The sequence below is a fragment of the Styela clava genome, chromosome 11 (assembly GCF_964204865.1).
Source record: "Styela clava chromosome 11, kaStyClav1.hap1.2, whole genome shotgun sequence".
Lineage (NCBI taxonomy): Eukaryota > Metazoa > Chordata > Ascidiacea > Stolidobranchia > Styelidae > Styela > Styela clava.
In genome coordinates, this window is record NC_135260.1 from 20,905,231 (window position 1) to 20,921,846 (window position 16,616).

General features: G+C 35.9%; 2 protein-coding genes across 4 annotated transcripts; one reads left to right on the forward strand and one right to left on the reverse strand.

Moving 5' to 3' along the window:
• The first annotated feature begins 486 nt into the window (after positions 1-486).
• LOC120347289 (uncharacterized) lies at positions 487-9,658 on the forward strand. 3 transcript variants are annotated; one of them, XR_013478863.1, is made up of 10 exons: positions 487-806; positions 5,246-5,286; positions 5,361-5,488; positions 5,729-5,881; positions 5,966-6,097; positions 6,391-6,508; positions 6,834-7,034; positions 7,356-7,451; positions 8,795-9,108; positions 9,454-9,658. XR_013478863.1 is itself a non-coding variant. In XM_039417200.2 (9 exons), exons 1-8 carry the CDS (start codon positions 571-573, stop codon positions 7,427-7,429), a joined length of 1,083 nt encoding a protein of 360 aa, XP_039273134.2. In that variant the 5' UTR covers positions 487-570; the 3' UTR covers positions 7,430-7,451; positions 8,113-8,717. The 3 variants fall into 3 exon arrangements, 2 of the variants coding, with proteins under 2 accessions (XP_039273134.2, XP_039273133.2); XM_039417200.2 differs by lacking the exons at positions 8,795-9,108; positions 9,454-9,658 and adding an exon at positions 8,113-8,717; XM_039417199.2 differs by lacking the exon at positions 8,795-9,108 and having other exon boundaries at positions 488-806.
• A 5,259-nt stretch (positions 9,659-14,917) lies between these two features.
• On the reverse strand, positions 14,918-16,568 carry LOC120348068 (dnaJ homolog subfamily C member 27-like). The gene is made up of 5 exons (XM_039418183.2): positions 16,428-16,568; positions 16,210-16,352; positions 16,017-16,140; positions 15,847-15,932; positions 14,918-15,682 (listed from the first exon to the last, which is right to left on the reverse strand). The coding sequence occupies exons 1-5, from the start codon at positions 16,495-16,497 to the stop codon at positions 15,533-15,535; spliced, it is 573 nt and encodes a 190-aa protein (XP_039274117.2). The 5' UTR covers positions 16,498-16,568; the 3' UTR covers positions 14,918-15,532.
• Positions 16,569-16,616: the final 48 nt, after the last annotated feature.

The following is a 16,616-nucleotide window of genomic DNA, read 5'->3' on the forward strand; positions in this document are numbered from 1 at the left end:
AATAGACGTGAAATATATAAAATATGCAAGTAAACCTGTAGTGACAGGGGTGCGGCAAAACGACGATATGTACAATAGTCAGTCAATGTCAAGTCCACGTGAAGAATGGGAGTAGGCCGTGGCGTTGGCCGTAGGGTACCGTATGAATAGCCATAAATTGACAAGTTTTTACAATGAATTGGCTACGGCTGCTTATTTTCACATATGTTATGTAATATTTCTCATGTACAGTTAACCCCAACCGCGCGATCCTCAGCCTCAGAAATGTTGCACTTTTGTTAACGTATCCAATACTGTAAGGTAAAACTTAAATACGAGAATTTGTACGGTACGCGCCAGACCGACATAAATTCTCCTTTACAATAGCTTCCAATCAAAGTGTCACGCTTTTGCGTGAATGCGCACGCAACTCGTATTTTAAACAGCATCCAATGAAAACGACGATTAATCACGTGGTATTGCGACGCGATGTCTGGCGTGGATCAAGACTCGTCGTTCTTTCATTCGTACGTCTGCTAGTATACGGTCTTCTTGCTGTTCGTTCTGCGTGTTTGCGAATTAATCTATAAAATGGCCGATATCGAGTTACAAGAAACACCCGTATTGGAACAAACTACAGATACTACTGTTGCTGCATCGGAAGAAAACCAGCAACTGACCGCGGATCAACCTCCAGCAGAAAGCGAAGTGCCTGCTGATGGAACGGAAAGTGGGAATGACGACGCCGTCAATGGCAACAATGAGGACCAAGACCAGCAGCAGCCGACCGATGGTGGTGATGAAGAAGAGAATAACGAGGATAAAAGGTGAATTATATATTTTAACATAAGTTATCTAAATACAGAAAGTCTATGCAATGATGTAAGTAATTTGCGTCTGAAATAAAGTGGTGACAATTGCCGTTGTCGTTTGAGCCATTTTATCAACTGTTGTATAATGTAACTGAGCATGGATTCTATTGTATTTTCTTTAAATCTGCCCATATAACTGTATAACCGTATTCAGCATTTGGATTCTTTAGCTTTCACACTATGAAATCAGTCATTTTTTGACTATTCCATTTCTTCGATGAAATTAGGTTGGCTTAGCCACTTTGCGGCCATCAACTTAATCGATGTAACTAATGCTGCAAAAATTAATGAACTGCGATGATATTTAGCAGGCCTTATCGACCACTTATGCCTCGTAGCTCTACGATTTTGTGAGCATTTTCAATAGGTCTGTAGGTCGATTTTCTTAGAAGTTGGGAACTGTACGATGAAAGTGCAACTGTGTATTCAAAATTCTTTCAATTCAATATCATTAATGCCGACGGGTCCGATCAAAATATTGATACGTAAAGATAAAAATCTGTAAATACAGGAATACTATTACGAGATTATGTGTGTTGGGACAATGCAACCGGTGTGTGAAATCTGGAAGTTTTTGCTGGTTATATTCCAAAAAAATGCACATCGATTCATAGGAGTCAAAATGTTTTTTATTTTTATTTTGATAATTCATGAAATCAGCAGAACACAAATTATGGAAATTTTGGAAGGTAAAATTGTATTGATACTGGAACAAACTATGTCAGTCTGTCAATACGTCTAATCGTAACAACAGATTAATGCATTTTTACTTTTTTCATGATTGAAACTTCTAAAACGCACATTGGATTTTCATTTCATGAAAAAAAAATTCTTCTAAATTTGTACGCCAACAATCCATAGTAAAATGAATGCTCAATGCGGCATTAAATTTAATTTCTCTTGTGTGAATTATGCTAATCATGTGGGCCAGGGCTACTCAGCTGGCGGACCGCTTTTCAAATCCCGACCTTTTTTAGAGTATTTGATTCGAACCGAACTTATTCTTTATTTTAGATCATTACAGTACGGCACACTTTACAGATCGAGAGACAATCTCTCGTTTTAGAGAAACCTATTTTAATGGTGATCGAATATCCCTCCTTCGATGTACGTCTGGCGGATTTTGTCTCCCGATATCGATAAATTGAAGCAGCGCAGTAAACTAACAAAAAGCGCAATCTAAAACCATCATCATTGAATTCCTCGTGAAAAAATAATCAGATCTACCGATGTAAAAAAATTTTTACCGGTGCGTTCGAGAGAAATGAGCAAAAAACGATTGACGGCGTGTGACGTCACTGAATTTCAATCGACGCACGCAGGCACGCATCGGCCGTTCCTCGACGTAAACCTTGGCGTGCCGTGTTTCTCTCATTTTCAATGTAGATAGGATGGCGTGTTAACGATAATAAATGGATCAGAGATAATAAAAATTACATTTTGATAACACACAATCGATAAACAGTAAAATTAATGCCTCGATATAGCATTAGATGAATAAGTTCATAAAGCAATAATTTAATCTAATGCCGCAACGAGACATTCATATGCCGCAAAATGTGCAACTTGCGTAATTTATACAAGAATAGATCGGCGAAAAACGAGAATCAAATTAGCAAAATAACTTAATATAATGCCACATCGATGTATTCATATGCCGCAAATGTTCAGTTTGCATAATTTATACTAGTATAGATCGGTAAAAAACAAGATTCAAAATAATATAATGTCCCATCGATACGATACATTCATATGCCGCAAATGTTTAACTTCCGAAAGTTACGGTATACGAGAATAATTTAATTCAATGCCACATCGAGGCATTCATATGCCACAAATGTTAATCTATACGAAAATAATTTAATTCATATGCCGCAAATGATCAACTTGCGTAATTTACACAATAATAGATCGGCAAGAAACAAGAATCAAATTAGCAAAATAATGTAACACATGCCGCATCGATGTATTCATATGCCGCAAATGTTCAATTTGCGTAATTTATACTAGTATAGATCGATGAAAAACAAGATTCAAACTAATATAATGCGGCATCGATACATTCATATGTCGCGAATGTTTAACTTCGAAGTATACGGAATACGAGAATATTTTAATTCAATGCCACGTCGAGGCAATCATATACCGCAAATGTTAATTTGCGTGATTTATGCAAGAATAGATAGGTGAAAAACAAGAATCAAATTAATATAATGCCGCATTGATGCATTCGTATGCCGCAAATGATCAACTTGCGTGGTCTGTGAAAAACAAGAATCAAATTGGCAAAATAGTTTAATCCAATTAATCATCGAGGCTTTTATTTTACATTTCTGGAAGTTTCAGTTCTAAATAACCGAAGATGCTATGTTAAATTGTTGTAATTACAGGTATTAACGGGCATACAAAGTTTCAATATCGATATTAATTTAACTATTGAAAAAAAAAACTTCGATATCGTGCATCGTTTTGACTTCGTTATACGACAATTCAAACGATGTCATGTAGTCACAAACACTTATAATAAAATTAGTTGGACTCGTAGACGTATTAATCGAAACGCATAATTTTGTAATCTCTTGATATTATTTAAAAGTAATTATTTTATTCACAGACAATTGCATTTACGCGAAATTATTTTAATTAGGCACTACCAACAGTAGACTGAATATAATGATTCAGAAATACATCGTATATCTAACCATATAGGTCAGTATACATCGGTAAAAAACGAAAATCAAATTAGCAAAATTCGAGAGCCGTGCCGAACTGCCGATCTGTGCGTGACTTTCTTTGACGTCATATCCAGACATCTGACGTTCTCACGCATCGAGCTCGCAGACGACTCGACGCCCCCCGTTTCACAGACGCCTATTCATATTTTGGCTCTTCCGGAATGTAGACGCAAATCCGGATTCGGGATAGTGTGCCGTACTGCATTAGCCCCACTTTTGCAGTTTCCTTTTATTAAAATCACTATAGTTTTGAATATATATAAAAAGAACTATAACCCCATAATAAACAATCTTGATGAGCTAATAGTCATTAGCTAGCGGAGAAGGTGCATGCTTAAGGAAGCGAAAATATTTCTGAAAAGAATGACCCAAATAATTTTTAAGTTTTATATGCGGATCTTTGGTAAAAATAGTTGAGTAGCCCTGATGCGGGGCATCGCATGACGCACATGAATAATTTATACAAGAATAATTTAATGCAATGCTGCATCGTTGCTTTCATTTCAATGCCTTGGTATGGATTATTAATGTCCAAATTTAAAATAAATATCGCCATTGTTAGAACATATCATAATCCATGGTACATTCTGGTAGTTTCAATCCAGAAAAGAAATAACGGAGATGCACTCTTCAATAGTTATTATTACATGTCTGGCCAGATATGAAAAGTTTAAGTTCACTATCAAGGTGAATTTAACCCTTTCCATGCGATTTTTATTTTTCATTAAATAATCGTATTTGCTACGCCGATTTTATGCATTTGTACCCCTACAACTAATCGATCGACTAACAAAAAACTAATGATCCTCTGCTGCCCACTGACGGCTCGTTGGAAAGCCTATTTAAAGAGCTTGCAATTGGTGAAAAAAATTTTTTTTTTAAAAGTGGTGGTCTGAGTCACAAACCGGATAGAAAAAAGGCATTTTTTTTTCTTGGGAGTTGAAACTTCAAACCGCGATAAAAAATAGAAATATTCGCTAAATCCTTTTACTGCTTCGTGGTTGGCAAACAATAGCATAATGTTGCTGTAGCAATTTCGTGATCTAACTCAAAATACTTTGGTAGATGGAAGGAATAATATGTCTTCTATTACCACCCAAAAAAAAAAAACGAAATTGCATAATTTTCAAGAACACTCCCTCGTTAATAAAATTCCCGTCGTAATTAAAAGCGAGATTTACCATTGCTTATGTTAATCTCGAAGAAGACTTCTTATCAACAAACTTAAACCCGGAAAAACTAGACCAACAGTTTGCGACCGATTGCTAAATAAAACGATGGGTGCTAAATAAAACAATGGGTAACAACGTGCCCACCGCATGGTAAGGGTAACTCTTGAAAAAAGTTGTTACTTGTTTTCCTGGCTTTTATGCTTTTTCGAGATTTCATGATGAGGTAGGTGGAAAGTGTGTGATTGAGTGATCAAACTCTTGCACCCTTCCGTTTTTCCCATTATTAATTACTGGTAGTTCATTGACATGATGAACACAAGTTTATCATGTTTGTGAAGTGGGTAAACCACCTGTGTTAGCAATGGCACCTGTGTTAGCAATGGGAGTCCATATTAATTCTATGATTTGAAATCGATAAAGACAGTGTTCCAGATTGCTTCATAGTAATATAGTCAATGTCTATAGCACTATTATTTTTCTTTTCCAGGAAACTGTTTGTCGGAGGACTGTCTTGGGAAACAAATCAAAGTTAGTATATTTTGATTGATGTTGGTTCAAACTTGAATTTTCATTAGTTATTTAAATTGTAAAACCTATTTTAGCTACCCTGAAAGATTTCATGCAACAGTTTGGTGATGTAGAAAAGACCACAGTGAAAATGGACAGCACGACTGGAAGATCTCGCTGCTTTGGTTTTGTCATTTTTAAAGAAGTCGCTGGTTTAGAAAAAGTAAGATGACTTTTTAAATTAATTTTATATTGAAAACAGTGTATGTGAATGCTTCAATTCATGGCAAACACATTACCATACCTTGTTGAAAATTAGGATGTTGTATATGCATAAATGCATTACAATTAGAATAGTATAGTAATGACAGTAATACTGTGTGCATCGGCTGTTTCAATTCTGAAGTGCATTTGCATTGTCAATGTTTGGGACCGAAAAATTAAAAAGTTAATATATTTATAGGCTTTGGCAAATGTACCTCATAAGGTTGATGATCGGACTATAGACTCTAAAATAGCACAACCACAAAGAAAAGAAGGCAAATTATTTGTCGGTGGTGTAAAACCCGAGACAACACAAGAAACTATCGAGGAATATTTCTCAAAATTTGGAAAAGTAAGTTTTCAAAATTTGCTAGCTTACATTTGGAATTCACCTTTTTCAAAAACTCACTGGAAAGCATTTTTACTCTATTTTTAGATTGAGAAGTATGAAAGACCCCGTGATCAGAAAACTGACAAACCGAAACCATTCTGTTTCATCACCTTTGTTAAAGATGGGCCGATTGCTAAAATCACTGTTGATAAGTATCACGATTTGGATGGAAAGCAGGTATTTTGAGGAGTTATTCTGGATCCACTGGTTTAGATTTTTCAAGCCTAGGTTAATGCCAACCGCTGTGTCGATGATTTAAATAGTTATCCCTGTCTGAATTAACTGTGGATAAACCCGCATCGCAATGAGACACTACTGGAGATTGAGGGCACAATGTTCACACCAGATTTTAGGATTAAAGTTACTATTAGATTATCTAATAATTTGATGGCTTGAATTGTTCCATGTTTTGTAAAATGTTTCTTTATGCAGGGATAGAAAAATAATCTGCTAAATCTAAATTTTCTAAGGTTGAATGCAAGCAGGCAGAGCCTCCTTCCCATGGCCGCGATGGTTCAAGAGGTCGGGGTAGAAATATGGGTGGAAGACACATGGGCGGTGGCTCGGACTGGAGTGGAGGATTTGGCAGTAAGATCTTGTTTAATAGTGAAATATGTTATTTGTTTTTTTAATCATGTATTCAGCTGCAGTCACCTTTGTACCCCTAGCACTATTCTGAATAGTAGATTTATTAATCTTTTTCGGTTTTCCCCACCTTGTCAAAACCACTGCTGGGTGTTATTACTATGGAAACCTAGTGTTAGTAATAATGGTTGATCAAATAGGACAAAGCCATGGCAATTGCTCACAAGCTTTTAATTGTTGCAGCGCAAACTATTTGTTCAATTTCAACCAACGACCAACCCCTCAACTGACCAACCCCTTATAAATGAATATTTAATACAATTTTCAGACTATGGAGGTCCTGGTGGTGGATACAATCAGGCATACGGACCTGGTGGATATGGACCGGGTAATTTTGGATATGGTGGTGGCTTTGATCCCTACGGCGGGTATGGAAATTTTAACCAGGGTGGTTATGGTTATGGAGGCACCGGTGGTTACAGTTTTGGGGGAGGGGGCGCTGCTGGTGGAGGATATGGCTTTGGGGGAGGTAAGACTGCTACTCATAGGTGGTTTTATTATGATAAATTGTTTATCCAAAAATGAATTATGTTAGTTCATGCGAGGTGTATAGGTTAATATTTCAAAAATAGTTTCAATCATTGTGTCGATGATTTAAATAGTTATCCCTGTCTGAATTTACTGTGGATAAACCCGCATCGCAATGAGACACAAATTGGAAAATCTTCTTTGCTGTAAACAGATATGCTGCAAATTATGCACACATTTTAGTGAGAATGAACAAACTAATAATATCATTCTGTTGTACAAAAGAAGACTGTGTAAAACTGTTATTTTTATGCCTATTCAGGTCAACAACAACAACAATCAGGGTTTGGTAAGACAGGTCGCAATCGTCAAGGGAGTAACTACAAACCTTACTGAGCAGATTTTGATCTTGATAAAGGTAAGGTTTATATTGTTGACTAAACATGCATTCTCATTTTGCTTTGAATGATGAAGCAATCCATGTATGTGGATTCTCCCGAGCTGATGAGTTTGTTTATTCCTTAATAATGGTCTGGCTCAATATTAGATTACTGCTATTGTCTAGATCAGTTGTTGTGAGACGACTGTTCTTTCAATTTTCAATTCTTTCACTGACCCGGACAACAAGCGAAAAACTAATAAAAGTAGCAGCAGTAACATGCTTGTGTGGTCAATTATTATTGCTATGTGGCATAATGTAATTTTGGAAAATAGCATTTTATAATGTTGTGTTGCGCTTCCAATTGTCATCATTTTTCATTCAAATCTGAACTATAGTTGAGAAATGAAGGATTTTCTTGAGTCCAGTGGCGCAGCCAGGCGGTTTCAGATTCAAAGCATTATGAATTTTGTGTTACGAGCTTGCCTGCCCACACTTTGTGTTCATTACCAACAGTAGTGCTCTATTAAGACTAGCCCTATTAAAATTAAATGAATTTTTTTCCGAATCATGATTGAATACTAATAATTATTGTAAAGCATGTGCTCCATCTACTTCTACTTAGAGATTTGTTGTTGGAAAAAGATTATAAATTATAGTATTCACACATTTGTGTTGAAATGCAGTTATGACATTTTAGGAATGATTATTACTGGTCATGGGTTGAATATCATCAACAAAAAAATCAGCATCAGCCGGAAAGACAACTCCAACAAGTTTTGTTGTAGTAGCAAGTGTTCAGGACCATGGCAATTGTTTCAAAAGCCCCTGCACAGAAATATCCTAGCTCTGTATGAAATTAATGACTGCCTGGCTGCGCCCCTGATTGTGTCTTTTTAAATTTTTATCAATGCCAGTTATCATCATTTGCAAGATATTATTTGTTGTAATTCAGTATTCGAGTTAGAAGGCAAATATTTTAACAGATTTGAAAAGTTGACTTAAATGCATTATCTGCGAGGTAGCCTTCTATACTCAGTAATTATACCAGTCTACCAGGTTTTATTAAGCTGAAACCTGAAAGTTCTTAATTTTCTTGTGTAAGTTGTCAGGAAGTTAGTTCCGTGATAAACAATATTAAGTTTTTGTAGATCAGAAATTGTAGCATGTCGCTTGTCAAAATTATATGATGAACTTGATATAAATTGAGATGTTCTTTTTCACCAAGTGCATGTGCAGGAGGGAATCATCCACATCTACGGCTCTCTGGTCCCATTTATTTTCTACTGTAATTATCAATAATTTCATCAACTAAAGTTTTGTTACACATAAGCATCTATTTTCAAGATTTTATTTCTATCAGTATTTTCTGTAATAATCAGTTACTTCTGATGCTCTGCACTTTTCATGGAGTACCGCGTAGTTGGATTTGTGTTGGCCCGTTGATAATTTTTGTCTTCGTTTACGCAACTTTGAGCGTGCAGAGCTGTTAACTAATTTGGCACTTGAGTGCCTGTAATGTAAAACAGTTTTGATGTGTAAAGTCTCTGCCCTTAAAATGTAAGAACACCCCCCACCAATGACCGAACTTCAAAGGCCGATCGTGCATCTCGCCAATCAGAAGCGTCAACTCTTCTAGTTGCTCGACAAGTGGCTGCAAATGGGGTGTTCTGGATGATGCATATCACACAACCAGGCAAGGTTCTCTCCAATATATGAGACCAAATCATCTGTTAGCTCTGTTAAATGCTCTACACAAAGTGGATACTTTGTATATACAATAAATTATACATACATTCTTTTCCATGTCAAGTTTGTAAACAGTTTTTGTAATATCTTGTAAATATCGTTTTTTGACTTCGTCATGTGGTTTATTTCATTTTTTACATAATATAAATAAACTTTTTCATTGTTTGCCTAAACCATGTATATTCTATTAATCAGTGTTCATATGTAGGAACATGTTATAGGTTTTTTTAATTAGTTACTGTAGTCTTTTTGCTTTTTGATGGATGTCTAAACAAATATATTTTACGTTTAGGAAACCTGCAAAACAACTGCCGTGTATATATGCTGCGGCACTCTGCTTGAATATAAGCCTCTGGCAAAGAAACTTCATCGGAAACTAAATGCGCCACCTGATTGTGATACTTAATCCTCTAAATGTCTATCTAATTGGTTGTATTCTCTGTATATATTTTTCTTATGTATGTCCTTTTTTACTAAAATGATTAGCTCGAAATGAATTTGTGTGTTGAATTTGGGTAGTGGAGTTGCTGTCCAATAGTTCACGTCAACAATATTGGTCTAGGTAGCTTCGCTTCTATTATCGTCGTCATATTCTTATTTCCCAATATGCGTTTTATTGCATTGGTCTGCTTATTAACAAATAAGATTGTGCTGGTGGAAACCACTTGGTGACGAGTAGCGGCACGATGGTGTTTTAATAATAACTTGACTGATTTTGTGATTCTCCAAAGACTCATCAATGTCGAGTGAACTTGATGTTTTATGCTAGTACGGTTATTTTCGAAAATGCAGCACCGTTTTTAAAATTTCAATACATAACAAACATTAGTCAACCTACCAAACGGAGATACCATAAATGAATGCCGATCGTGGTTTTAGAAGGCACGTGATCATTGTCCAAAATCTACAGTGCTGTTTGGACGGTGGACATTTAGGCTCAATGTTAGAAATCAGTTTGCATAACAACGACCGGACACACTGAACTTTGGACATGTGGGATGAGAGTCCAAGCTAGGATTACCATATTTGAAAATGCAAAATCCCGGACAATGTTTGGCTATTTTCATGAGACCATATATATTCGGAACCGAAATGCTAAGGCTGCAAACGTTGTACAATATTCATGCTGAGAGTCGCATTTATTACCACAACGAACCGCGGCGTCTCTTGTTATGGTTTCTATTCAGAAATCAGTATACAGTATTCATAAAGTCATGTACCAGATTTCAGTTAATCATGCGGAATTATAACAAAGTTTTCATTCTTTCTTTTACAAGCCATTTATGAACCAGCTCCAAATTTTCTAGCACTTCTGCGACGGAATTGTTTTCTCTCCCAACCACTTTAATACGTCCATGAAACACGGACATTAGTGAGTGCATATGCCAAAGGTATAAGAACCGTTGGTGGATGTACTTGTGACAAAAAGTAGGACTTCAGGGGTGAAAACATTTCTAACAATCTTGAAATTCCAGGAAACAAGGCCAGCGAGTCTTGCTATGAGAGAGAAGTCTCTTGTATTCACAATTTGCAATCTCGCAGTATTTGTTCAGTTCTAACTGTGTAAATAGAAAAATATTGATATATATTATTTCCATTATCGATGTTCATTTATTAACCCCCATGATGGATACGATTGTTTAAAACGTGTGCTGAACAGCCAACCCCGATCAATGACGGATTTAACGTTTCCTTTAATAATTTGCAAACACATTGTTTCCTTGTTCATTACGCCGAAGTCCTCCAAACATAGTATTGCAGTTGTCTCCTGTAAATGCCACACATTTTTTCAAAAGTATTATTTTTAGTAAGGTATATTTTACATATAATAAGTGGCAATTGTGTCTCGTTTGCCTTGTTTGTAAACTCGATCAATTTTGATTGCAAACCAATATTCTCCAGTCTAAATATTGAATAATTGTAGGAAATACTTCCAGAAAGTTCTAGGTGGTAAACATCATTGATAAGGAAAACGCTTCGTTACATCATACTTCCATACAACCTCGTAGTAAAAAAATATGCGCACGGTACGGAATAACAATAATCTGTATTCGCAGTGTGCACAGTACGATTACAGATGCAGTAAAATTCTGGGTTCCGGACATTTGAGCATTTTTAAAAATTCTTCCCGGACGCAAAATTTAACCCTAAATTCCGGACATGTACGGAATTTTCCGGACGGTATGGACCGCCTAAGTCCAACATCTTGTCAAAATTATGAAGCGTCGCGACTCAAATTTTAACAAACAAACAAGATAAAATTCAAATTTGCAAGATTGCAAAAAATATGCAAATATGCATGCAAGCTTTCTACATTTTTTACGACCCACTAAGACTTCTTTTGCGACTCATAGTTTGGGAACCGCTGCTGAACACATTTGCGTGTATTTCCATTCATAAGAATATGAATACTGCTGTGACAGTAGATATTTTCTTAGATTATTTATCCTCATCAGAGAGGAATCATTACAACGGTATATATGTAAAACTAAATCGAAATGTCAATTAGGCGCGTTCACTGCACATAAACTTCAATTTTTTTACACGAGGTATTGGGATTTCTTCCCAAGTAAAGTAATGATGCAGTGATGTTAAAAATACTAAAAAGTAAGGCGCTCCAAAAGTATGTGTACCAATATGGAGGTAACTAATTTTGTTCGGCCATTTACATCAAGTTGTGTAACGGGACTGAAACCTATGAACAGGGGGATATTCACTTGGCTAACAAAGACAGTCCCTGAACTCGTAATCAAACTAAAATAAGGAAAAGATGCCATATTACCCTTGGAATCAATCAGCAGTAAGTCTTTAGGGAGAGGACACTCGAGGATACAATGCTGAGGTTTCTAGCAGTGATCATTTTATATGTCGGGAAATATTTGATGTTGTCCTGCTGCCACTGCTGTGAACTTTCAAAATTAGAAAAAGAAATCGATTATTCAGAACTAACTGGGACTTGGTATGAAACTGTGCATAGCGAAGAGACAATAGTGAGTTGCGAATCATTACAATACCAGAGTGGGGCAAACGGCAGTTCCTCTGTTATATGGAGTTTTAAAAAGAATGCAAATTCTCATAACAAAAGCCATTTTAATGTATCTTTTGCTCGAATTGAACCATCCACGTTTCTCGCTAAAAATGAGATTGGTATGAAAAAAATAGAATATGCTATATTACAGGACGCTATATATGCCACTGAACATGAAATTGAATCGGAAATGGATGCATCAAAATGTATGCCAATTGTTCAGATTGTTGAAAAAAACGCATAGGTAATGGTTCTGATGTGTGACTTGTTCGGAATGAAAAAAGTGTATGCCGTGACGCCGGACCATGTCCCAAAAACAAAAACATTGCTGAAAATCCATAACAAATTAGTGGAAGTTGGAAATGGATGGGCAGATGTAAAACTCAATTTAGCAAAGTGTTCTCAATAATAAAAAAATAATGCCAACGATTAATTTCTTTATATTCAGTTTGTCTTCATAATAAATTCTATAAAGAGATATTCTATACCAAAAATTGTATTGTTGTAAATTGTTCTACAGGAGCATCAATTTTTTGTGTAGTAAAAGTTGTGGAAATAAATATAATCGAGATTACATGTTTGTCTGAAAATCATTTACGCGTATGTGGGAGTTGTGGTGACTTAATGGGCGTAAATGTGCAATCATTTTTTTGTATTTGTGTAGATCAAATTTCTTTTGCTTCGAAACTAACATTTTTTTTTCTTTTATAGCATGTTCAAAAAATGGTATTCAATCGATACTTGGAAACCACAATAATACAGAATTCTTTTTTGAACATATAATTTGAAACAACACTATAAATCAGCATCAAATCAATTAACCGTCACAGTCCTTATAGCTCTAAAACGTGAGAAAGTGTCAACCGGTCATCTCTTCCGATGCGCATTGGAGAACGAGGAGGTTTATCATTGTTGTTGTGAAAATCCTATTTGACTCCAAACCATTAATGAGCAAACTGTTTCTTACTTGAGAGACAAAATGCAGAATACATTTGCTAAATTCCAATGTTTAAATACAAAGTCGAGTATAAGGTTATTGGTAATCTATTTGAATATTTACATAAAGTCGTGGCAAAATGTCTAAGCGTACAAAGAGTCGTGGATATGTCAGACCAATATTAAGGTGGGTATTATGAGCATAAATAAGCAAAGGTTCAAAAACGACAATTTTTTATCATAATTGACTGACTTTTACATCTGGAGGTATACAGCAGGCGGGACTATTCTATCAAAATCATTGGTGTATTTTTAGCTCTCAGAAAATAATAACCCCTTGCTCCTTAAAACCCCTTAATTAATTTGAACCGAATAAATGAAAATAATTGGGTGCTCCTGAAGTATGCGGACCAAGATGTCGCATAACCTGAATCCCAACCTGGTACACAACCTGAGTTCAGGTTGTGCGCCATCTTGGTGCGCATACTTCAGGAGGTCCAATAATTGTATATTATTTTGTTGGAAGAAATGAAATCACAAGCATTATATGTTTACCGGCAATTCACTCATATGTTAAAGGGAAATCGAGATCAAAATTGAGTATATTTAAGTGGTACAGTCACTTTGTTTCTAACCATGCTGCATTTTCTCCAAGATTTTGTTTCTGCTAATTTCGAACTCAACGTTTTTATAATATGTCAAAAGAGCAATGCTACAGAATCTATTTTTGAACACAAAATTTTGAACTCGATAAGCCAGATATAGGTGCATGCATACATAAGACGAGAAATAAAGCGCTTCTCCATGAGTAATCCAAGGAGTAACACATCAAGAGGTTACTCATACGAACAAATAGTTTCATTCACTCACTCAGAAAACTACTCATTAGGTCCATTTCAATAGAACATTGCTCGGTAATTGTAATGTCTGTCTCTTATTTGCGAGAAGTTTTAGTGCAAAAGAATTAGTCGCTATTTTATTAACACCGCTAACATAAGGATTAGTGTTAAAATTAATTCTTCCGCATGAATTGGATACTCTGATAATTAAATGTTAAAACGCCTGAATTTAAATTTGGAGTCAAATTTGAACACGTAAGTTGCTCCTCCTATAATTATTATTAGACTGATATTTCTTTATCCAAATGTCTTCAACAGAAACTACTCATATATATCGAGCAACAGTTTTTTTTTTCTCGAGAGCTAATAGCCTTTGTTTGGAAATATTAGTAGTATTAAAAATATTAAAATATTCCTGTGAGTCATTTTTAATCTGTCATTTCTACTGGTTATACCCAGTAGTGGGATTCAGCCGGTTCGCGCCGGTTCTATAGAACCGTCTCCCGGAATTTTATGACATCAGCGAACCGGTTAGCTTTACTGGTTACTGTCAATGTTCTGTTTGTAACAGAACCGGCTGAAAAATATGACTTTTGTGATGGAACCGGCTGACAAAAAATTTGTATCCCATCACTGGTTATACCGTACACCCGGTTGAAAAGCACTGAATAAACTATGATACTTTCCCCGACCTTGACCCCGAAAAAATTCTTCCTATACTTCACCATTGCGAAATTTTCGGTGGCCATTTTAAGAATGGTTTTGCGAGTGGGCGCCTGTAAAATGGAGCATTTGTTTTAAACCATCATTCTGATTCATAGAATTCAACAATCTGTTTTTTAAAACTACCGCTAACGAATTCTAACCTAGTCTATCACAGCTATTTCTACACTAATTTTTGATTACTGCAATTAAACTGAAACTCCTAAGAAGACAAAGTGATCGTCGAATTTTTTGATTTATATTTAAATATCCGAAACATAACTGAAAACTAACGAATAGAATTCAAAAACGAGGTAAAGTTTACGACCACGCATGAAAATATGTCTGAGTGAGAAAAGTGTCTGAGCGGATGCGAAAGGGGGCATTGTTACGTCACTTTTTGCATCTTGCTGATTGGCCAATGTCACGAAGTAAACAAGGAAGTCGATGCTCGGGGAAACATCCATTTGGGCTGTGATAACTCGTCACTACGTGCGGCTATGATAATAAATCCTGTTGGCAAATATATATATACTTTTTGGCGACAATAGGTCCTATGACACATGGATGTCAATATATATGATAGGTAGTAAAATAATATAAAATTAATTGAGGACAAATTTCAGTTATATGGTTCGAGTGGTCGAATATCACGATTAATTTAAAAATATTAGTTCAGAAATCATGCTTGTGATGATCGAGTTCGTAACGATGTTGGTATTCATTACCTATACATATATATATATTACAATTTGTCGCGTTCCATGAACAGCATGTGTTTCGAAACGAGACAATAGACCAAAAATCACAATATAGAACTTCTCGTCTGTGGAAATCGAATAGCGACGTGCGGATATGTGAGCCTTTCAATGGCGAGGTTTCTTTTCAGAAATAGAGTCCAACAATTCTGTGAACATTGTTGACACTCCATCGCCAGTCAGCGCTGAAGTTTCATAATATAGAAGTTTTCTTGATGTAGCCCATTTTCTTCCCTCTGTCGTCGCAATTGAACCGCGCTACAATGCAAAATGTTCAATTCATACCTGCGCTGACTAGGATCTTATTATTTCATATTAATTTTCCAATACGTTAATGGTCACTATCTACCCTGTATCTTTGGCAATAATCCGAACTATCTTTATATTCAGGTTGGTTTGTGAGAAATCGCACGTAGACTTACGTTGGAACGTAGATCAGCCTTGTTACCAACCACAACAACTTTTGCTCCCATTGCGCCATGCTTTGCTATTTCCTTCAACCAGTTATCTAAAGATGAAAGATAAGCATTGTGAAGAGTCTTTGCAATTAACGTTGTTGCATTGGTTCCAACGATAATTCGTTAAAACTTACCTAAACTTTCAAAGCTTGACGGGTTCGTTACGTCGTAGACCAAAAAGCAAGCATCTGTGCCATTGTAAAGTTCTGTACGTACATCATAATATTGCTCGTCTCCAGAGAGGTCCCAGAGATGCACCTTCGGGTAGAAGTACAGGTAGAGACATTTGAAGTAGACAGATAAAAAATTTTGGCAACATAAACCTACTCTGTAAGGTATTCCGTTCACATTTTGAACTTTAAATCCATAGTCGACGCCGACTGTTGCGTGATAGCACTGACTGAACTTACTCTCACAAAAATGTTTTATCAGACACGTTTTTCCCACATTTGCATTTCCAATAGCAATAACTAAAAGTAAAAAATTGTATCAGTAATAAACTATTGCGTCACTCTGATATACTTTCTCATATTTTCCACACAAACCTTTCATCCATGTTATGTTATTTACAACCTCTCTTATGTCTCGAGAAAGATGCCCTGTTTGTCTTTCCATTTATTTGACTGTAGTTGATACGAAATAAATTCTCTCGAATTCGATATTGCATGCGAGTTTTTTTACAGAACAAACGAAATCGAAGGGTCGATCTCCGCATGGTGGCGCGTCGTTTTGAC